General features: G+C 38.3%; 2 protein-coding genes across 2 annotated transcripts in view; one reads left to right on the top strand and one right to left on the bottom strand.

Annotated features, from left to right (window-relative positions):
- LOC136674971 (E3 ubiquitin-protein ligase MARCHF3-like) overlaps positions 1-5,540 on the top strand; it is a 30,926-nt gene extending 25,386 nt beyond the window's left edge. The window contains exon 5 of the mRNA XM_066651317.1: positions 3,461-5,540. Coding sequence (XP_066507414.1) covers positions 3,461-3,619 — 159 coding nt within the window. The 3' untranslated portion in view covers positions 3,620-5,540. The remainder of the gene's footprint in view (positions 1-3,460) is intronic.
- Positions 5,541-7,340: 1,800 nt separating this feature from the next.
- On the bottom strand, positions 7,341-23,464 carry lmnb1 (lamin B1). The gene is made up of 11 exons (XM_066651183.1): positions 22,800-23,464; positions 15,870-16,026; positions 15,638-15,763; positions 13,363-13,533; positions 12,028-12,153; positions 10,840-11,060; positions 10,263-10,488; positions 9,992-10,096; positions 9,702-9,821; positions 9,403-9,507; positions 7,341-9,053 (listed from the first exon to the last, which is right to left on the bottom strand). The coding sequence occupies exons 1-11, from the start codon at positions 23,144-23,146 to the stop codon at positions 9,012-9,014; spliced, it is 1,746 nt and encodes a 581-aa protein (XP_066507280.1). The 5' UTR covers positions 23,147-23,464; the 3' UTR covers positions 7,341-9,011.
- Between the last annotated feature and the right edge of the window lie 143 nt (positions 23,465-23,607).

Here is a 23,607-nt window from a genome sequence, read left to right as displayed (position 1 = left end):
AGTGTGGCTGCTATCCCCGCTGCTACTTTGCTGTACACACTGGTGCAATGTGGCCTATGAGATATATGTTGTACTGCCGACTGAGTGGATCTGGCTTCCCCGCTGCTACTCTGCTCTACGCGCTGGTCCAGTGCAGCTGTTATCTCTGATGTTACTCTGTTATACACGCTGACAGACTGTTGCTGTTATCTCTGCTCTATTCAGACTTAATCCATTCAGGCTTGTTCTGTAATGTTTTGTGTTCTGTGTTTACTCTGTTTATGTTTTTCACTCCATCCCCATTTTAAAATGAAATATTTTGACTAGCCAAAATATTTTAGGATATCTCTAATAATGTCAGCAAATTAGTAATCTGAAGAGTCATACATCCTGAATTATTATTAAAGATATCTCAAATTTGAATTTAACTAGTCAAAAAGACATTTTTAGATATCTGATTTATAGTCATTGCCTGCATTAGTCCACCGTATGCTGCTACACTTGCCAGGTGTGTTCCTTTTAAGCAATTTTGGGCTTATTTGTCTGTAAAGTCGCTTACAAATATTAGTTTCATGTTGCGTTTTCCCTCCTACCCTTCCCCACAACATCAAAACTAATCATAATAACACCAGCTGATGCTCCATCAATGAGAAATGTTCATGAGTTTTATTTATTTACTGGGGAAATTACAGAAAATATACAACATAGGGAAAGAAACTGGAAGATTTAACTTTAATAAGCCAAAAATACAATAACTTTGCTGAATAAACGAAGAAAGGTTGGGTGTTTTCAGCGCTTTTGTTACAGATATTGATGCCTGTAAGATTATCAGGAATTAGTTTTAAGAACATTAAAACATTACAATCAGGGGCGGCACGGTGGCGCAGCAGGTAGTGTCGCAGTCACACAACTCCAGGGACCTGGAGGGTGTGGGTTCAATTCCCGCTCCGAGTGACTGACTGTGAGGAGTTGGTGTGTTCTCTGTCTGTGTGGGTTTCCTCTGGGTGCTCCAGTTTCCTCCCTCCCATGGTCCAAAAACACACGTTGGTAGTTGGATTGGCGACTCAAAAAAGTGTCTGTAGGTGTGAGTGAATATGCGAGAGTGTGTGTTGCCCTGTGAAGGACTGGCGTTCCCTCCAGGGTGTATTCCCGCCTTGGGCCCAATGATTCCAGGTAGGCTCTGGGCCCACCGTGACCCTGAACTGGATAAGCGGTTACAGATAATGAATGAAACATTACAAACTTGAATTCATTTATTATTCTGCAACATGTCTTCTGCATGTAACTCAACTGTGGCAGTGAACACACATCAATGCACTAGTGGCGGTGAGCAGTGCTTAATTTGTAAATCATGAGGTAAGGGCACACAGAGACTGGGCTGATCCAGCAAGTGCACATGGAGTGTAAAGGATCCGGAACGCACTGACAGTTAATGAAATAACTGACAATGAAATAAATTAAAACGTTTTTTTTTTGTTTGTTTGTTTTGTTTTGTTTTGTTTTGTTTTTAAGCAACATCAGAACTTAGTGTGGTAGCAGTAAAGAAAAACAACAACACTGACTATCGTTTGGTAAAGTCCACACTGTGAAACACCTATGAACAATTGTGTATTAATGTGTATTAATATATCTCTCTGAATCTGAACTCACTCTGAAGTCCCTCCCCGACCTGAAAAGAAGGTTCTGAGGAGGTTCACCCGTTCACACGGTTTAGGGAGTGGATTTCTTTTCATCAGAGCCTGCTTTTAATAAGCGGCTGAACTTAATTATAAAACTGCCGTTAAAGGGCCAATGGGAAGCCATTTTCCGACATATCTGCCAATGAAAGATAAATTGTCTCCGCCAATGAGAAGCCATTTTTTGACATCCGCCAATAAAAGATTAGTGGGCGTTCTTGATTTACACAAACGCCTTTCCTTTCAGTTGAACTCTTGACAGGAGAGCAGTACTGGTCATTTTTGAGGAGAAATTTGTCATATTTCTGTTTTGTGCTTTTTATTTTAAACTTTGCTGAATGTTTCGCATAACACCCAAGTTTAGCATTTTATATATATATATATATATATATATAAACCCCAACAACTTCAAAATGGGTTCCCAGGGTCTTTAAACCATGTTTTTTAAATAAATCTGTTAATAAAATCTGCTGTTGGTGTATTGCGTTAATTGCAAAACTAAAGAAAAAAGGGTAAACTGTAAATATTGTTTTTCAGTGTATAACTGCTTTAAAATATCAGTTCATGAACCAATGTGTCAGTTTTGTGTGGATTTCAACACGTTTCTTGAGCAAGAAAAGGAAACGTTTCAATAGCATCAGTAAAAGAAGGAAGTATCTCTATAGCCCCTTCCAGACATTCTCGTGACTTAGAACATTTCTTGACCCAGACTAGCTGTATGTGTGAATGTATGAAACATTACCCAGACATTTTACCCTGACACTGCTCTAGTACAACATCCAGGTAATGTCCAGATTAGCCAGTGTGTGAATAGAGCTGATAATGTTCCAGAGAATTCACAGTGAATTCATGCTGTGCCTCTTGCATGCAATACACTGACTCCACCCCATTCCAAAAAAACAAACACACAGAACATTTTCTATCGTGCGAATGCATTTGACACAATTGTACACTACACGTGTGAAAAGGCATGTCCAGAAAATGTATGGACCTGATTTTCAGTATAGTTTCAGGAGATCATATGTAAAAAAAAAAGCTGATTCAAATTAGAATAATTTCAGAGGCACTCCTTAAAAGGACTGTTTACAATTTTGGTAAATGTCTGTTCATATTTCATTCCAACAGAAAAATAAACACACACTTCCCTTCTGTGCTTCTTCATAAAATTTATGAGCACATATTGCCAATGTCACTGACACTCCCCTGCCCCTCCACTTCCTCTGTCCTGTTGCTGATTGGTCAGAATAAGGCTACGTTTCTCGTGCCAAGCCACATTCCTTGTTTCCCGTTACTAAAGCCAGGAGTTATGAACACTGGCCTTTCTTCCAGCATGCACACAACCCAAAGAGCCATTCCCAGAATTTTACAAAAAGTGTATATGATTGAAATCCTATACAGCACATTCAATTAAGGCAGAAGTGACCCTTTTACCTGGCATCCATTCCATGAATGAGAAAATCAAGGTCTTTCTATTAGATTCACTGTACATGTGCAAAGGTGCAATAGATTTTTTTCCTGGTGCAATCTTTTTGTTAAACTGCAGCAGCAATGGAGAATGTAATTATGGTTTCCCAGATGTATATATGTATGGACTCTCTGTCTTGTTTTAAACTTGTTCTCTGGGTGATATTATTTGTTTGCATGGTGTTTTGTGAATGTAATACAGCTGGAAACCTATTTTTTTCTAACACAGGGAAGGAGATAAAATTGTTATTATTATTATTATTATTATTATTATTATTATTGCTCTTCAACAGTGCTGTGTTTCTCTGAGCAAATTTAACCTCTGTATGTGTGTGTTCCAGGTGTCTCTCAGGTATCACTGTCGTCTATATAATGAATGGCGCCAGACCAATCAGCGGGTGGTTCTTCTGCTGCCCAAAACACATGGAGAATCACTGGGTAACCCCTCACTGCCTGGACTACCACGGGCCAAACGACCGTCCAAAGAAACCATAGTGTGATTGGATTTTCCAGACACTGCACAAAGGAAAAAGGACCAGACATTTATCCCTGAGACAATGGATACAGAGGAATACCTTGGGCCTGAGGACCACAGAAATAAGAGTTAGGATTTAGCAGGTGACATGGTAATGGGCATTCTGAGACACACTGATGATGCTGACCCTCGTATTTAACTCTGAAAAGACTACTGAAGAACAGTGACCCTGTGGACTGTTGTTTCAGAGCTCTGAGGAAAGGCAGCTGCCGGCTGTTATCTTTCCTTTGACAGTGTTAGCCTAATGCTAACATTAGTTGCAGATAAAGTGCTCTTCAGTCTCTACAATTTGTTGGTACATGGAAACATTCAGAAACAATTAAAAAAATCAGTTTTTTAATTCAGAATTTTAGACTGAATACTTTTAATCTGAATAGCAATGTTTTTTGATCATCAGCACGAAGACATCTTTGTTTTTTTAGCTGCAGTCGTATACTGTGTGTACTAAGGTGATAAGTGCCAATTGTTTAGTCCAGAGACAATGTTTTGACAAATATATAATTATGGTGCAAAACTCAAAAATGATCCTTCATGTATTTATTTCCTACGCAAAGCATTTTCTGAGAGGTTTTAAATACTTGTGTAAAATAAAAGGAAATGATTAAATATATGGAAAGCTAAGGAAATGGAAAAAAGTGTAAAGCTAACGGAACTCCTAACAACAATGCAAGATGTTGTTCACCACTGAGTGTCCACATCAGAGAAATAACACTTTTATCTTTGAGGGTTGGAAGGAAATCTTCAGCTCTATCTTCCAGTTTAAGAAAACAACTCAGTGCTATTGATCTGAAACCATGTTCAGCTGTTTCTGAGAAAACAAGCTTCTAATGCAGAACAATGGATGTATGACTTCAGAACACCGACCTTAACATCATGTCTGAAGACTAAACATTTGAGGAACAGAAAAATATCCTTATTGATTTTTAAAATAAAAAATCTTAAATAGAAATTGAGAAAAAGTAACCCCTTTAATTTAATTTCTGTTTAATTTTCAGTTAAATGTGTTTTTGTTTGTTTCCCCTTGATGATTAAGAATGCATAATTTTTATGTGAAGACCATTTTGACTTGAAATGTAAATAAAGAATGTGGTCTCTTACATTTGCACAATGCTCCATATGAAAATATCCTGGTCTTTATCAGCTGTCTTTCCACACTTTATGTCCAAATGTATTCAGATGCTGATTCTGTTGAGTGAATTCAGGATTGTCAATAAAATATGAAGCCCTAGAGGTGAAAGCCAAGCCACAGTTAGAGAAGTGTAGCTGTGTTCTCTGGCCTGATGGAGCTTTAACACCTCAGTTTTGATATGTAGATGTGGGTGTGCTCCAGAGCTACGTCTATCTTTGTAACTTGACCTTACTAATGATCTTGTGGCTGAAACAGTCCTTATACTATCATGTAATATAAAGATTTCAATTATTATAAAAGACTAGTAAGTTCCAAACCATTGTTTTTTTCCCCCCTTAATAAACTATTAATCCTTCCTACTCCCTTCTTCCGTGAGGCTTTGGAGATTCTCAATTGCATGGCGATGTGAAGTATGTTTCCAGTAAGGCTTCCATTACATGGTAATTGTAATAATTAAACCATTTCATGAATTTTGTTTCACTGAAATTCCACAAGTGTTTATTTCTTAGTTAATGTTGTCATATGTGCCGATGGCTGTTTTTCTTAAGATTCTTCCATGGTATTCAGTGGATGGAACTCTCACAAAACACGGGAAGGAGTCTATGACATATTATCAAATAAGTCAAATGGGTCTGTATCATTTAAAAAAAAAGTGCTCTGCTCAGAAATTCTACAATATAGTTCAAAAGACAGAACACACAGATAGTTCACATTATTTCTTATCAAAGGGCTTGCCAAACGGCAGGTGTGACTATATTTGCTCAATTCTTTAAGTTTTTTTCATTTTATTTGTGTTTACCCTAATAAAGGTTTTTATGACTTTTTGTGTAAATTAACTTATTTTCTGTCCAATTTCCACATGACCATGACAATTTGCCTGAAGGGCACTGAAGAAAAAAAAGGCTTAAACACTGCAGTTATTAAGTTTTCAGCCTTCAGCCAGTACTCCACTTGATTTGGCTATCAAAGAAAGTTTGGGTACTAATGGATTAACTCCATAATCAAAGATCCAAACATTTTTCACATGATTCCTGTAAAAGGCTTGAAAAAGGCTGGGGTCTACATTTAGAGTAATAATAGTCATTCATTTTCTGTAACTGATTCAAGTAACATTTGCAAAAAACAGTTTTAGGAGAAGTGCAGAAGAGTACTGCAGTAACACTTAAGTACTGTACTCCCAAAAGGCTGTACATCAGATCTCTATCAGCAGGTTTTTGATGCACTCTTGTGGTCACTTGCATAAAAATACCTTCAGTGAAAGGTATTTTCCAAGTTCATGGAACTGAAACATTGTGCACCCCAAACACTACTTTCTTCTTTAAAGGCTAATCCCGCCCCCACCACGCACCCAAAACAAAAGGCAGTACAACCCACCAATTTCATAACACTAACACTGTTGTAAGTCTTGACTCATTGTATACAGTACTTACCTCTCAAGAGTTCATTCCCAGTGCTCTTCACCACCCACTTTACAAAATGAAAAAGAATTTGTAGCATTCTTAAGTCAAAGTTTTGACTTTTTTTTTGTTGGTTACTTTGCATTGTGTTATGTTACGTGTATCATGATGTGATGCTTTTTTGGTGGTACAGAACAAGAAGTATTTTCTATGGTGTATTGAGCAAGATGTTTTTGTTTGCTCAGCTTAACTCCAGGGGCTAATTTTATACTGCCTTGTTTGTGTAGTACTTAAAAATCACATCATGAAGGATTACGTATTCAGACAAGTCCAATGTTAGTCCAAACCGCCGTATGAATCACAATGATTGGCAAGAGTAAATGTGCAGATTTTTCCATAAGGAGTATTCATATTCAGCCTGATTTATTTAAGCCTTTCACCACTGGTATTTTAGGTACACATTATGTTTGCTATCAAATATACACGCCAATGAGAATTTAATTTTGTAAAATTGTTAACAATTTCTTCATTGACAAAAATCAGATCACAGCCAAAATTACTCATGAGCTTATTATTAAAGGGAAAACAGCATGTTTATGCCAACTACACTGCCACTTCATAGGGCTCTAAATGGGCATGTAAAACCTCATCTGGGCATTTTCAACCTCAGGGGGACCACCACTGACAGGACAATTTTTTAGAGATTTTGCACAGCAATTGAAATTGACAAAAAGCCAAATCTTTAAATATACAGCTCACAAGCCAAGTCTGGTCTGAATAATCTTTTGAATTTTATTTATTTATTTTTTAGAAGTTATGTTAATGACTTGTTTGTATTTGGCTGAAGTTTAATTCAGTTTGAATTATCACAGAAACACATTTGGAACTTGGGTTTAGTTTTGTAGCAATGCAGTTAGCCATCTCTCAAATTGAGACATTTACACTTTAAGTGATTCGAAACAGCAAAGTCGACATTACCCACCTATGGAGCAGGAATAGAACAATATTCTCATCGCGGTTTGTCTTAACATTTGGAGCTCTTGCCACTGTGTAAACTCCTGATGCCTTTGCTCTGCCATGAGCAGAGACAACAATCATTAAATCTTAGTAGCAGTTTGTGCTCAGCAAAATGTGAAAAGAAAAACACCACTGGACCAAAACCCTTTCATTATGCAAATTAAATAGAAAATACAACAAAATTTATTAATTTTTCCAAACAGCACAATTACAGCAAAATAGGCATGCAAGGGAAGACAACCCACAATTCTAATAATGGTTAATATTAAATCAAAATGTAGGCATAAGACTACTTGTCAGTTAGGTAAGACAGACAACAGGGGATACAATAATTCCAATCTCAGTTCTTGAAAGATAATGAGTGGCACTGCTGCACGAGTATATGAGAGCCAAAGCTAAGTGAACTAGATACTTTATAGCCAGTGAATTGAGTGCATACATAACTGCTGGAAAAGTACAGTAGCTCAAGAAGAGCATGATGCTAGCTTCTTTATAATGGCTCAGCATTTTTATTTGAACATATTTGTAGGGAGTTACACAGTGTATACTGGCATGTTCAGTGACTCAAACAGTAAGCTTGTAACTAATAGCTATGCATGAATACTGAGTAGGGGGGGGGGGAAATACCCACTTATTAAAATCTTAAAACAAACAAACCTGCCTAAGTGTTACTCTTAAGCCTGATTATTTTTGAAAAGCATACAATCATAACAGACTAAAGTATCTCAAGATTTGATTGCTGTTCCTCCACCTGCCTTCAGAAGCTCTAGACTGACACCATGTGGTACATTGCAGACTTTTGCATGACAAACAGTCCTCAGTCTTGATTACTTGTAACTAATAGTGTACTCACACTAGGGAATCTGTACCAAGGCCCAAAATCCAGTTTGTTTGACTAGTGACTGCTCCACTCCATGAAGACTTGAAAAGGCAGGACTTGGCGATAACGCTAACACATACAGTGCTCAACTGTGTGTAGACCCTGAACTTCAATGTGATGTTAACAATGCAGTAGCCACTATTATTAATCATTTAAAACAGCAACAAATATTCTGACCTACTGCAGAGGCACAGATTTTGCTGGAATGCATCCAAGATATTTGGTCAAATTTGTGGCCATCTTCTTCTATAAAAGTCTTATTCGTGAAGTGAAGGAAAATCCTTGCATTGCGCGAGAGAACAGTCCCAGTGGAGTGATTGCACTAGTCAAACCAAGTGAACTTTTGGGGTCAAACATACTTGGGCACGATATGGATTGCCTAGTTTGAGTACACACTGAATGAACGCTATGGCAGGTTGCTCTTCAAAGACAGCAATCCTTTTCACCTCCCATGTTTGGAGCTAATCTACATGACATATTTGTAACAACCTCTCTAGCTAAAAACTAGAAAGCTAGTATAAAATTATCACTTTTCTATAAAGAGTTCTTTAAAATGCTATTAAAAAAGAAAACAAATGTTTAAAAAAAAAAAAAAAAAAAAAAAAGTATCACAGCACCTGGAGGACTGGGTTATTTTGCAAAAGCTGCCTCAACTATCACAGAGCTCAGTCTCACTGAAGTGTCCCCCATTGATCACAAAATTTTGGTTTATACAAAGCAATTTTTGATGCATAACTATGGTCTTACGCATACAAAAAAAAAAAAGATACAAGTGTACCAAAAGAGGTTTACAATCATTTAAAACTAAAAATCGACCAAAAAAAAAAAAAAAAAACAAAACACTCAGTTTAAAATATACTAGTGATACAAAAATATTTCTGAGGTGTTTAGAGTTTTGGCAGCTGAGACTGGTAGTGGAAGGGTAGTGTTGTGCTCACATAATTGAGCAACCTCGCTTGGCAGAGCGTGGATCTCCCTGCAAAACCACAAGAGAAATATTCATTTTCATGTCACATTCCATTGATACACTGAAGTGGGAGAGACACCACACGAGGTCAGGCATGCAATGGGACCAAATATTTTCAGTTTGTTTTTGGTTCAGATTGATACCACTCCAGTCATTATTCTGAGCTACGTCACCATGACAACTTGTACTACATGCCTTACCTGTTCCAGGGTATGTTGGAGTCAAGATTTCAGATCATAAGCAGCTCTTCAACCATTCATTGAAATAATTATAAACAAATAGGCTACTCAAACTCAGTACATTTTTTTTTTGGCAGAACACCCTTTGCAAGCTGTATATTAAAGTCACTGCATCTAACCTGCTGGTGGAAGAGATGTTCCTCAACAACCTCAACGCCCTCATCATCCTCTTCCTCCTCTTCTACAGTGGCAGTTTTGAACACTGTAGTTCTTACAGCCACTTCCTGTGAAAAAAAAAAATTTAAATAAATAAAAAAAGACAAACGAAAGAGTCATATCTAAAACACTCATGCTGCCATCTGTTGGAGACTTCATTTCACACATCAGTGCCACTTGTAGCTTTGCCAGAATAATCTCTTTACAAAACCCAATTGTGTTGTGCATAAGACACTTGCACATGAAAAATTTGGGAACTTACCTCTCCATCACCATTGGTCAGGATCACTTTCACATTCTCCCCGGTTCCCCAGGAGCTCTGGTTCTTCCAGATGAGGTCAGTTGGAGGGCTAGAGCTCACTCCGGCATTGGATGCCCAAACCTACAAAAGATGATTTGTTAATTAATGCTGAAAATTAGGAAAGTTTGGTGTTCTGACCATGGAATAACCTTAGAAATAATTATGCATGTTCATTGACAAATTTGGTTATTGCAAGGTACCAATATGTTTGATTTCCATTATTTAAATAAAATAATGCAGGACAGACTTACAGTGACTTTCTGACCAGCTTTGAGGACATATTTTGGGGTAAACTTGTATGTAGCAGAACTATCTCCAATGGTTCTAGTCAGCTCAAATCCTACCATTGGTTGATCCTGCAAAAGGGGAGAAAAAAAAACAAAAAAAAACAAACAAACAAAAAAAAAAAAAACAGATTTAGAATTACAAAGCAAGAATGCAGTTCAAATGTCTGTAGGGAACAAGAACCCTGTCTTTATGTGAAAATCTGGCGAAGTTGAGACTCGCTTCATTGGCTCTGACCTGATCAGATGTGTTGTGCAGGCGGATGAATTTGCCATCCACGTCGAGCTCATCAATGCAGACGTTGCCAGTGGCAGAGGCTGAGTGGGCAATGCTCACACTGCTGCTGGCCTCTGACTCCTCCACATCCACACGCTTTCTCTTTCCTCGTGTGGTTCGTACGCTGCGGCTGGACGATGCTCGTGAAACAGTTACACGAGATGATGGACTGGGTGAGAGCTTCAGTCTAACCAACAAAAAAGAGAGAGCATAATGTAAAAACCAAGGAGGACAGAATAAGAAAGCTATATTATGCATCTTTAATATATCCTAAAACGTGACCCTTTTAAATATACTTAAATGAATCAACACTGAAGTTGATCCTTTGTAACTACTTTAGCAGACTGTTCTCAATTTTTTCCACATTTTTGAACACAAAGATATACAGAGCAGCATATAACCAAGTTGTTTTTAAGTGGAAAAGTAACATCCAAAAAGCCAGTCAATGTCTACATACATGACTATGGTTTAAAAGGAAAGGGGTAGGGAAAGTAAAAGAAAATGCACACCATATATAACGTTACATTTAAAATCTGACCTTTCCTCCTCTCCTTCAAGCAGCTTCCTGTAGGCATTGATCTCCATGTCTAGGGCCAGTTTGACATCCAGCAGCTGCTCATACTCCTCCAGCTGCTGCTGCATCTTGGCTCGGATCTCAGCAATCTCGCGCTCTTTTTCTGCCAGCATCCTACGACTCAGGTCCTTCTCTTGAATCAAAGCAGCCTCCAGCTCATTGATACGGTCCTGCCAGGCACGGGCCTAAACAGAGTGGCAGCAAAAATGTGGAGCAATGGGCAGAGCAAGGCACGGAAATGCTTTCTAATGGTGACACAAAGCTCTTTGACCAAGACAGTATATTGCCTGTAGGCATCTCACCTCTAAGCAGGTTCTGCATCTGGTTTTCCCTTAACTGTATCATCTCACTATAACTTACTAATCCACAGATTTCCGCCCGGTTGCTCTTATATTTCTGCTCTCATTTACCTTCTCTTGTCCCTCACTTCCTCCTGTGCCCCTGCAGCCTCTCTTCAACAACTCTCCTTCCTGTCAAATACAGTGAACCCTACCCTGCAGATACACACTGAAGCCATCATTATAAATAATGATTATAATTCGCAGGGTACCAAAGTTATTGTTTATATACATTTTGAGGCAAATATCAACTATGCCATGTTTTTATGCTGTACTGAGTCACATATATCATCAGCTGTCTAAATTAGTGTCCTGTGTTTTTTCATACTTCTGGATAAGTAATGGGCACAGTTTTGAAAGAGACCAAGCATAAAATGCCATTTCCTGCATTTGGTACATTCAGAGGATGAAGCTAAAAACTGCCCCCTAAATATGTCAAATACTGTCAGCTGCAAGCCTTAGGTCAAATATATATGCACAAGACAGGAAGTTCACGCTTCTCTATTATTTAGGCAAGCTAATGTTACACAATTTCGTCATTTCGAATTTAAAAAGTATGAATGCAGGGCACCAAACATGAAGCTTGGTCTAGTTTTAGGTATTTTATTAAAATTAGCACAGAAAGGGCTTTTCTGACAAAACAGAAAAATACCAACACAGCCAGTGTGCATTTTACTCCTTTAACACTGAGGTCATTTTACTGAAATGTCTATGTTGTGACATCAAAGCAGGAAGGAGGAGGAAAGTAAGAAAAAAAAACAAAAACAGACACACCCTTACTTAGTACTACACATAGATCTGTGTTGATATTTACCTCCTTCTGCAGGCTAGCCAACTGAGCTGCCAGGCTCTCAACCCTTAGAGCAGACTCCTTTAGCTCCTCTCGCGCCAAGCTAGCTGAACTGCTGTTCATCTCCGATGACAGACGCACGTTCTCCAGCTAAAACACAACAGCCAACAACTCAATAACAGTCTTGTAAAAGAAGCTTACATTTCACATGCACCAGCACCAGAGAGGAACTGAAGAGTGATGCTTGCTGGAAGGAAGTGCAACAACTGCAGATGGTGAGAAACGGGGAGGCATGAGAAGTGTGTGTGTGTGTGTGTGTGTGTGTGGGGGGGGGGGGGGGGGGACAAGATTAGAAATGAAAGCGCTTGTTTTGAAGAACTTAATACAGCTAATGAAAATGCAAATGTATTAAGAAACTCTACTGCATAGGCATCACTCTTTTTAATAATTCTATTATAGGGCAAGGTTATATCTTCGTTAAAAATAAACAAAATGGGGAGACAAAATGTTCACTTGATTAAGCCTGTCAATTTTTACTGAAAACTCTTAACAGACAAACGTGATAACACCTTTATAAACACATTAACTTGTATACACCTCAAATTCTTTACAGCAATGTTTAGAAAACTGTATTTATTAGATTATAGACATGAGCCCATATCAACTTCAACAAATCCTGACAAACTTTTGAAAAACGTATGTAGTTGTGTGGGATGCACCACAGGAAAGAAAGAGAAACAAATTAAAAAGTTACCTCTGCTACCATTCATTAAAATCTATTTTGTAAATACCAGCAAGTGTAAGCTGAGAAAGATTGTTTAGGAGCACATGTACACAGGCAGACTGCAGGTTATTGTTTGGTACAGGTTATTGATAACTACATTTTGTTTTTAAACAGAATATGATTAATTAATTGATTTCTATCAGGATGTATATAGTTATGGGTTAAAAAGCTTCTAAAACCAACTGTCTTCTCTAGCTTTAAGTGACTTCAATTTAGGTCTACACCTTTGCCTTAGTATGCCCTACACCTTAGCATGCATGGATCTATGTGTAGGCAGCTAGAACCCTTCAACTACTGCCCTGCCATTTGCTTGCAGTTCAAACTTATCTGGAAAGCCCTACCCCCACATGTTGACAGAATTGATTCCTTATATTGGAGATCTAAATCCATGTTTTTGATACTCATTGGTGCATCAGTGTCATAGCAAGGTTGAGAGATCGCAAAATCCCTTGAGATATAATCCTACTGTACTTTCTAAGGAATTAATACACTACAGAAGATTTGCAACCACTTGTAGGAAACCCACCTAAACTCTCACAACCACAGTTTAACTATGAAAAAGCAACTTTATTCACCTTAGCCAAGTATGTCTGTTCCATTTCATCCTTGTAAAGTTTGACTTGTTCATCATGCTGCTGTCGCATGTCAGTCAGGGCTTGGGCTAGCTTGAACTCATACTCCATCTGACGACCGGAGTCCACCTCCACCAGCCTGGTCTCATGTCTGCGTCGAGTGTCCTTGATCTCCTACAAGTCAAGTTAACAGGCATTTACCACTCAATATACTTGCATGGTATACTCACATGCTACAGAATACACTATGGCCTGCTTGAGTCACATGTATAGGGGCAAACACACATACAGCGGCAGGAACACTGAGTCAACAAATGTCAGGTTAGGAAATTATGAAAAACAGTTGAGTGATAGCAGACAGGTTTTCTGGTGATAGGAGGAGGAGGGAAAGAAGAAGAAAAAAAAAATACCCACCCACACCTTTCTAAACGTTGTTGGAACATCTGCATACTTATTTTCAGGGTTATTTCAGGTTAATTTCAAAAACTTGTACAACTACCTTTACTGAAAACCAGTGACTCAGTATATTAAAGATCTAGATGGACAGTAGCTCGTGTTGCTGCTAGTCAAAACTCACTAAGTGATTGTTTCAAGTTTCAACTTGAAACTGTCATTAAGAGCATGTGGATGTGTGTTGCACTATTATTCGTATAATAAACTGCTGAACCTGGAATATCAGATTAAACAGAAAATTTAAGGAACTTGATATTTGATACAAGAAAAATAAACCTACATCAGATTCACTGGAGGGGAGTTCTTAATACGTCAAATACACCCCAATCCTCCTTCATTTCTCTGTCTTTCTTTACTAGGACCCAAGGTTGTAACTCTGTTTCACTTTTTTTGGGTCATTTTTCAGTTTAACCCACTGTCCAGTATTATTATTTCCCTTTGCTAATTCAGGTCATCAAATTCAGTGTCACCATCAGCTTAATCGGACAGTGCCCAACACAGCAGGATACTGCCCTAAGGAGGATTTAAAATTTGTAAAGTCCTGTCAATGGAACATTCAGTCAATGCTGTCTGTAGTATATCACATTTTAAGAGTTGTAAATAAAACAGTAAATTACAGTCAAATTCCTTGCAGGCCTGCATTAGTTGCTACATTATAGTATCAAGTTCCATATCATAATGGCACATTCTGCCAGTGAACGTTTCATATGTAACAAATGTGTTACACTGGTAGTGTAGGTTTTACACTAAATTGTACCCATGTGAAAGGAAGCTGTGCAAACTACTGTCTGCTATACTAATATAAAGAACAAACTGTTACAAAGTTAAAGTGTCAGGTTAAAAACACAAAAGAAAGAATACTTGACAGACTACATGAAAACAAGTAATAACATTAACCTAGAATGTTAAAAAAACGAGGGCGCTAAATATCAAATATTAATTAGCTGAATAACTCATAAATATTTAATGATATCATCAACAGGATGTTCATACAGCCCACATAAAGCTCAAAGAAGAAGTTACATATTCCCTTATGCAGTGGAACCTTTACTAACGAACTTTCCAAGATACCAACCAGGCATTTTAATATTTTTTGCCTCCACCAACGAACCATGACTCTAGAAACGAACCCGAGCCTCCTCCGAGCCGGTGGCTGGAAATGGCCACTGACCCCAATAGGCGAGTCTCCCAGCGCTCCCAGACTTGAGTGAGCTTTTAAGATTAGCGAATTGTAGTTTTAGCAATTTAGCATTAGTGTAAATAGCAGACATCGAAATTCGTGCTAAATTAAGCCGTATCTACGCTTCGTCTCCCCACATTCACCGCGTTATTCCACCCACCCGCCACCTCCTGTCATACACCCAGTGCCTGTGTTACTCCTCCAGCCAGTCGTCACGTCTTAAAGGAATAAGTAGTTATACATCGCTACCTTGATTACTGCTACCACTGTATTTCTTTTTTATTTTTAGTAATGTTTATTATAATTTTTTTTTACTAATTTGAGAGTGTTGTAAACATATATCAGTGCAAAAAGGGGGACTTTCAGGGTGGGGGCTGGAATGCATTAATTGATTTTCCATTATTTAAAATGAGGAAAATTGACTCGAGAAACGAACTTTTCCACTTACGAACCGGGTCACGGAACAGATCAAGTTCGTAGGTAGCGGTTCCACTGTAATTTCTTTACTTCAAATTTAACCCAACTAAAGATTCATTGTTTTTAATGTCACTTTAAGAAGATAATCTGGGTTTTTGCCGTAAACCTGACCAGTACTGAGAATATTAAAACAGATTTGCCTTTAACCACAGAAATCTGGTTGTTTACCTCCTCAAACATGTTTTTGCGGAACTCAAGCTCCTCCACCAAGCTCTGGCATCGGTTCTCCAAGTCCACTCTCAACAGTGTCTCATCCCCTAGTTGTTTCTTAGAGGAAGCTAAAGCTGCCTCAAGCTGAAAACCACAACAGCAGAGTGAAGATAAGTCATTTGTGTTTTTCAAATAAAGCCATAATTTAAAAAGCTTAAAAACATGACCATTTTTAACTGTATAAACAAACCTCTTTGATCTGGGCCTGTAGGTCAGCCAGTGCACCCTCAAGTGCTTTCCTCTCAGACAGTGCAGTAGCAAGGCTAGCCTCTTTTGAGTTCAGCAGTGCCTCCACATCCTTCAGCCGGGCTTGGGAACTGGCCAGGTCAGCGTCTCTCTTTGCGCAACTGCAACCATAAACAGATATTCAGACAAATAATAATAATAATAATAAATAGGTATTAAAATTAATAATCACTTGATTGTCCTGACTGTAGAAATAAATGCGCACTGGGACATATCCAGGGAGCTGACATCAGCTATTTTCATATATGAAACATAAAATGACAATGACTGTCTGGAGTTGCACTTCCACATTTGGCATAGAGATTGACCATGTCAGACTTTTTCACTACAGGAAAAGTTGTGTGGATTGGGCATGGGGTGGCCGCTATGTAGTGCGTGCAGGACGCACAGCATGAATTCACTGTGAATTCTTTGGGCAAGTCCTGCTCTGTTCACACATGGTCTCACTCAGACATTACCCAGGCTTTGTACTAGGGGCACGCAGGATAAATCAGAATAGTGCCTGTTACAATTGATTTGTTCACAAATACTGCTCCTCCTGGTGATATCAGGAAAAGTTCTGGGTTACAGTGCAGAGGCTAGACTGAATCACATTTGATCAATGGGAAATGGTGGGGGTGTGACCCACTAAAAGTAGATAAAATCAGTGCATGTTAAACAATGTTATCAGCTCTGTTCCTCATTACAGGGTTTATTAAAAAAAGTTGACGGAATGCAGATTGCACAAAATACCCATCACAGGTCTGGCACCCTGGCAAACACAAAGACAAATGGCTTTTGTCCAAGGACATTCATTTATTGAGAGAAAATAAATAGAGATGCACCGATATGACGGTTACATAAACTGCGTATCGGTCGATACCCCATACTGAGGCAATAACCATTGCTGAATTAATAAACCATATACCCCCCCCCCCCCTTTGGTGAGGTATAAGGCTTGTGTATAAGGATCAACTTAAATATTATTAACAAAATATAACAATTAACACAGATAAACCTACTGAAAGGCTATTTGTCATTAAAATGAACTGTTGTGCAGGACCTTGGCACAAAATTCAAATCCAAAATAAAAAGATTCCCTTTGTCCCCAACAGAAACAGAAATCAATCTTATTTTTAAATATTTAGCGTAAACAGAAGTCCAAAATAAAATCTAGCAGCTAGACCTGAGAATAAACAAATAACCTGGTCAAATAAAATCAAACATTGTAAACATTTAGTGCGATTCATAAACAGTAGCAGCTGAAAAAAAAAAAAAGTAGCTTAATTAACTTGAACTTAAAGTTAATGGATCCAATGCCCTATCCAGCTAAATTTGTTAATATCGGGACTGATATATGATCTTAATATTGGATCGGTGCATTCAAAAATTAACACATTCTCAAAAGAGAAAGCTGGAAAGCTTTGCTAAAATACGATAATCACAAACAAAAACGTTAAGAAAACTTCCACACTGATGGTAATAATAAGGAATTAAACAAGAATCAAACCATTCCTTTCACTGGCTCAAACATTTATTAGATGAGTTTCCTAATATGATGGGCTGGGGACTAGGAATGACAACAACTACTCCCTCTTCTGGAAACACAAACACAGTACAACGTACTATGCAAACACAGGAATTACACAATGGGCTGGGCACAGCCACCAGAGGGCACCATGATACTTATCACAAATAAACTAAGCCAAATATAAATAACTGCAAAAGCATTGAATTAAAAAAATTAACTTTTTTTTGCACATATAATTTCATGGAAAATACATAAGCTCAATATTCAGCAATGCTGTCCATTATAAAACCCCATACCAACCAAAGTCCTTGCTTTCATGCATTACATAAGTGTCTATGTAACTTCTATTCAAAGAATAACTACACTTCTTTTAAAAGGTTCAAAGAAAAAAATCCTCTCATTCCTGTCTAACAAGCCATGCAACTACATAAACTAATATACAAAAGTGGATTTTAGGTTATTAGAAACAAAGATACTTCTTATTCTGCAAAATAAGTTCTCCCATTTACACTAAACGTCTGTGGAATGCAAGAGGAATGCGGACATTAACATTACTGAGCTTTCACTATCAGAGTTAAAGGTGGTTTTCATAAGGAAGGTCTTCCACAAGTGCACTATTAAATTTTAGGCTGCACATACATCCCCAAACAGGGGCCTCAAATACTTCACTAATTAACACAGCTTAATAGTATGCTTGTGTCAAAATGATCAAAGCCCATCTCCACACACATGCTATGGGAAAAATGGCTTACTTGAACTGGCCAAAATTTTTAGAGCTCATGCATGAGACTGAAAAAAATGAGACTTGGGGTCTGGACGAGTAAGACTGGTGTCTAGGAGAGAATAAAATGTATGGAATGCGAAGCAGTCTACACTCAACTGAAAAGAAAACCAGGAAAAATAATGGCAGCTTTTTCCAGTCTACTACACTGGATTAAATAAGGTAAATAAGAAGAGAATATGTGCATTCTTTATTGGTAATGAATATAACACTGTAATTGGCTAATGTTATAAAGATTTGTTAAGTTCCCTTAATTTTACCCAAGACCCAATACAATCAGGGCACAAAGGGTTTGCCCAAAGGTAGAATGGCCTCTACTACACATTTTATGTACACAAAAGCTTTAAAAGAGCAGTTACATCAGTACAACAGTACTCTTAAGAGTTGTACTCATATATAGATGTTACTTAAGATGTATTGTTCGTGCTAATTTGAACTGGGGCTTACCTAAATAAAACAAGGACAGGGTCCCCACACAGGACAGAAAAGAGCCCTTATAAAACATCTTACAAATGCACTTAAGTATGTATGCAATTTACAAACCAGTTAATGAGGTCTTTATATTATTGTAAATTATTGGCCAAACCATTGTTGGGGTTATGCTTCCCCAAAAATATCATGGCTTAAATGTTCTTAAAAACATACGCACACTTTTACTATGACAGTCATGGTAGCAGACATCACTGTAAAAGGACAAGGGACACTTTTCAGAAAGAAAATTAACAGCTGGACAAGTGAGAAGACCTAGACAAACCTCTTACAGCTGTCATGTCACTCAAAACTAAACTCTGAGACAGCTCCACATATTGGCTAAACAAGCCATAAAACTCTTCAAAAATAACATCTAAAGCAATGCAAACATTGAAGCATGGACAGTTTGACAAGTTTCTCTTCAAGATTTGATTGCTTTGAGATGCATAAACAATTCTCCAAATATATTGCTCAGGTCATATAGTACATGTACAGTATATAGGTCATATAGCAAAAGTCACTGGCTACTTCAGAAAACATTTATTTTTTGCACAAAATGCTCTGGTTGTAAACAATTCACTTGTAAATGGATAAGATGTTCACAGACCTGACCAACAACACCCACAAACAACAATCCTACATAGCACACACTGAGACAGGTGTCACAAACAGAGGGACTGTGTTCCAACTTTTTTTTGGAACAGGTGGTAAGGGGGCACGTTCTGCTTCGGTCAATCAAGTTACTTGCTTATTCAGTGTCACAACTCATGCTACACTTTGACACGACACAAAAAAGAAAATCACATCACTGTGGTCGTTCTGGGAAATGGCATACATTACATATCCTTTCATTTCCATTACTTTTTCCATGACACTACTGAAAGATTTCAAAAGGAATTTCCTGTACCAAGTCCAAGAGTAACAGCTTGAGGATGAATATGTGCCCAACTGCTTCACAGCATTATTCCTTTAACCCAGAGCTACATCCTTTATTTCTTATTAAAGACATATGGAAGGTAGGACTTGAAAATAATGTCTGCCATACTGTGATAAGGATAATTCACTTGTATCACGTTTTAGTTTAAACCAGACTGACACATTAAATGTGCAGGAAATGTGTAGGAACCTACAAAACAAAACGTATTGACTACAGATGGCACCCAAGTGATTAAAAGCCACATGTCACTAATGCACGTTAAAGGGGGAAGTCAGGAGACCATCACCCAGATAAACATCTTGCACAAGACATCTACATCTCACTCAAATTCATCTACAGAAATTGTTATACTGAATCCCATATGAAATGGCTTCATGAACGGAAGTTGATAATGGGTGGAGTAGTCTGCATGCGCCTCACTGACATGGATACTGAAGCTCCACCTCTAAATTCTTTCTCCATGACCCAAGAACCATTCACAAGAACAGGGCTGGGCTTGATCCTTTTTGTCAACTCTGGTTAGTTAAAGCATAAAATGAGAAATGGCCATATGACTCAACAGAAGAGCAAAGCTTAACTTGGTGGAAGAGAGGCGATTAAACCCTATATTTCATTAATGAATACTTAAACCTATTTTGTCCAGTTACAAAGTAAATTTGCAAACATGCAAGGATTCAAATGACCTGCAAACTAGAAGATGTTATGGAAATGGCAATCAACTTTGGCCACCCACATCAATGCATTAAAAAAATATATATATATATAAAATCAAAGTGTGACATCTCACCAAGACATACATAACATTTAAAACCAAGGACATTCATAGCCTAAAGTTCAGCATTAAAGGAAACACTAAATTAAAAAGTGGTGGCAAAATAATCCTTAAAAATTTGTAAGAAAGGGAATGCAGAGAATCTCAGCCACTGGCAACATCTTGAGACATCAGCCAAAGAGGCATCACTGTCTTATGAAGAGGATATGCTTACTGTTCGTTATTGATCAGTTAACTGGAAAAATAAATAAAAATCTGAAGCAAAAACACAAATGCAATCTTACACAAAACAATGACTACAGCTTAAAATATGAATGCATAAACACCTGTAACTAAACACATACAAGGACAACCCACTGGAGGTAACCAGTCTTTCAGAAACATCCTGTTAAAATCAGTGACGTGCTCCTTCTTAAAGGCACCACTGTAAAGTATATACACGAACATTTGTCTATTAGAGGTGGGGGATATGGCCCTAAAGTAATAATGATATTTCAGGGTATTTTGGCGATAACGATATTCTTGGCACCATGACAAAACTCTGAAAAATACTTATATTAATTTCAAAAACAGACTATTACAACAAAAATCAATGTTTTATTAATATGAACCATGTTAAATTAGTGCAAAAGATGCGATACGGCACAACCCTAGTCTGTTTTATGTATTATTCTAGAATGAGAAATATCCAACAGTAAAACAGATACCAAGATTTGCCTTTTCATGTGATTCACATTATAAATCTTTAAAAAAAGATAGTAAATATCAACCATAACCCTGCATCTGCAAACACACATTTGATCTTAACCAGCATGCAAACTTTGTTCAAAACACGAAACTGAACAGAGGTCCAGGGGCAGACTTGTTTACTCTTACTGTACAAAAGGATTAAGATAAAAGTTGTGTAAATGTCCTGATTAAAACCAAGAGGAAAACAAAATCTAACTGAACACGGTCTTAATATCCTAAGGGTCATAAAAGCCAAAGCATGTGGTTAAATATAAGAAGGAATGCACCAAAATGCACCATTAGCCTGAGCTGTTTTCATAGTAGAGCTGTTTCCACTCAAATGGCCAGAGGAGGAAGGTAGCCGCCCCTCCCCCAAGGCCCGAAAAGGTGTGGCACTTGGAAAAGTCAAAACTTCACCCATGAACATTCGACTGTTTGCCAAGTGTTTTCCTAAACCTGTTCTAAATAATACATACAAGAGAAGCTATCTCCGTCAAACGACCATAGACCTGCGAATTACTGTCGTCTAAAGGTTTAACGTAAGACACTTGTCTATGTATTAACCACACAGCAGGAGCGTGGCACACAACCTCAGGGTTCACACTGTTTGATTCTGCAGAGCGCTCGTGATAGGCTACAGTTGGCGGGTCATTTCGAAAAACAAATACAGTAAAGAAAAATGTGGATCTGATCCGGAGGATCGACCCAAAAAACGTAACTTAAATTATACCTATTCCCAAATAGTCCCCCACCACGTTTTCTTAGCGGCTGATCACAATGAATCAAACAATTAAGAAGCATTTTTAATAGAAAAAAAAGTGTTCCCATGTGCATTTCACGGGTAATAATATTACAATATATAGATGATCTAATCAACAGGATCAGCGACACTGCGCCATATCTGCTTTTCTTTTCCCCCATTCTAGGAATTACTCTCAGGAGTAAATATAAACACACGGGCGAGTTCAACTGATGTGTGTTCTTTCTTTTCTCCTCATTTTCTCTGAAGGACTACAGGAATCAAAACCACGAGACAATAAACCCTCTCTCTCTGATGAGACCACGTGTAACAGCGGATGTGGATTCGCCAAGTTACAGTGACTCGAATATAATGGTGATTTGCTGCATATTGGCTTTACAATCTCATCCAAACCTCCCTGCCACAATGCAACACTCCTGTGCTTTTTTTTCTTGCTTTATTGCCTTCCTGATTCCTCTCTTTTTTAACTGCTTCCTTTCATTCTCCTCCTAGGTTTCCCTCTTTTCTTCTGTCAGTTTTATTAAATACATCTCCCTTTAGCCTTGCAAGCAGTGTAACTTTATACTTTACTGTGCAAGTGTAAGAGGTTACGTCTATTCAGCACTTGAACAATCATATCTGATAACTAGGTCCATAAGGGCGCCACAGCTGCACAATTTAAGGTGGAACGGATAATTCGAACAAAAAGCCGGTAAACTGGTCGCATGGGGAAATTAAGGTGGAATTTAAAAAAAATAAAAAGAACAGGTAACGTGGTATCGGAAATTAACAAGTGCGAACTGAAGGTGTAATTTAATACTCAGTTTAAGACTGCGTATGATTATAATATGAAAATGTATGTGCAGGGCGCCAGAACGCCACACTGAAGCAGCATGGTGTTTAAGGTGGCATGGAGGAGTACAATGTGTTCTCACCTCTGGAGCAGCTGTTCGTGCTCCGAGCGGATCTTTCCCAGCTCGATCTGGAGTCGGGCTCTATCCCTGGCGGTGTCGTCCAGAGACCGGCGAGCGTCCGCCAGCTCCGTCTCGTACAGCGCCTTTAATCCGGTAACTTCGCGGCTCCTCACATCCTCCCTCTCAGCGATCTGCAGGTGGAGCACACTGTTCTCGGACTCCAAGCTTCGGACTTTGTCGATGTAGGCGGCCAGGCGGTCGTTTAAGTGGCAGAGCTCCTCTTTCTCCTGGAGCCGCGTTATCCGAGTGGGACTCAGCGGCGTGCTACTCAACCTCTGAGCCGCCGGCGTGGAAGGGACACTCGCCATTGTACACAAGTTACACTAAAATACTTTTAAATTTTACACACAAAACCTAAAGTATATCCCAGGCCTACCCTGAAAGGTGCGAATATTAAATAAACCGCGTAAAAGCTCAGAGAATATCACCATTAACACAGCACGAACACGGTTAAATATAGCCCGCACAACTAACTACAAAATAAGAGCCTTCGTGTAGAAATTTTGCAAGTACTTATATGAAAGCGTGCAATTAATTAATTGAAGTCATTCCCTATCAAAACAACAAAAAAGATGCAGGGTGGGGAGTAAAAAAAGAGAAGAAAAAAATTCAAACACCACAATGCTCCCACTTTGTCTCCGATCGAATGAAAGAAACGGGTTGGACTAATATGGCCGCTCGTCACCGCGAAAACGTCACGTGACTGGAGCCGACCAATCAACGCCAGTGACGAGACCAGACGTTTTCAACCGAAGTAACTGAGACAAAA

Source organism: Hoplias malabaricus, chromosome 18 (assembly GCF_029633855.1).
Source record: "Hoplias malabaricus isolate fHopMal1 chromosome 18, fHopMal1.hap1, whole genome shotgun sequence".
NCBI lineage: Eukaryota > Metazoa > Chordata > Actinopteri > Characiformes > Erythrinidae > Hoplias > Hoplias malabaricus.
This window is presented reverse-complemented; position numbering and strand designations above follow the sequence as displayed.

What these genes read in the sequence shown, in the direction of transcription:
- lmnb1 (XM_066651183.1), bottom strand. Translation starts at nt 23,146, where the DNA reads ATGGCGAGTGTCCCTTCCACGCCGGCGGCTCAGAGGTTGAGTAGCACG. An exon ending in CACGAACAGCTGCTCCAGAG is followed by an intron (nt 16,027 to 22,799) that starts GTGAGAACACAT and finishes TTATGGTTGCAG; the next exon opens with TTGCGCAAAGAGAGACGCTG. An exon ending in TGGCTAGCCTGCAGAAGGAG is followed by an intron (nt 11,061 to 12,027) that starts GTAAATATCAAC and finishes CACTCTGTTTAG; the next exon opens with GCCCGTGCCTGGCAGGACCG.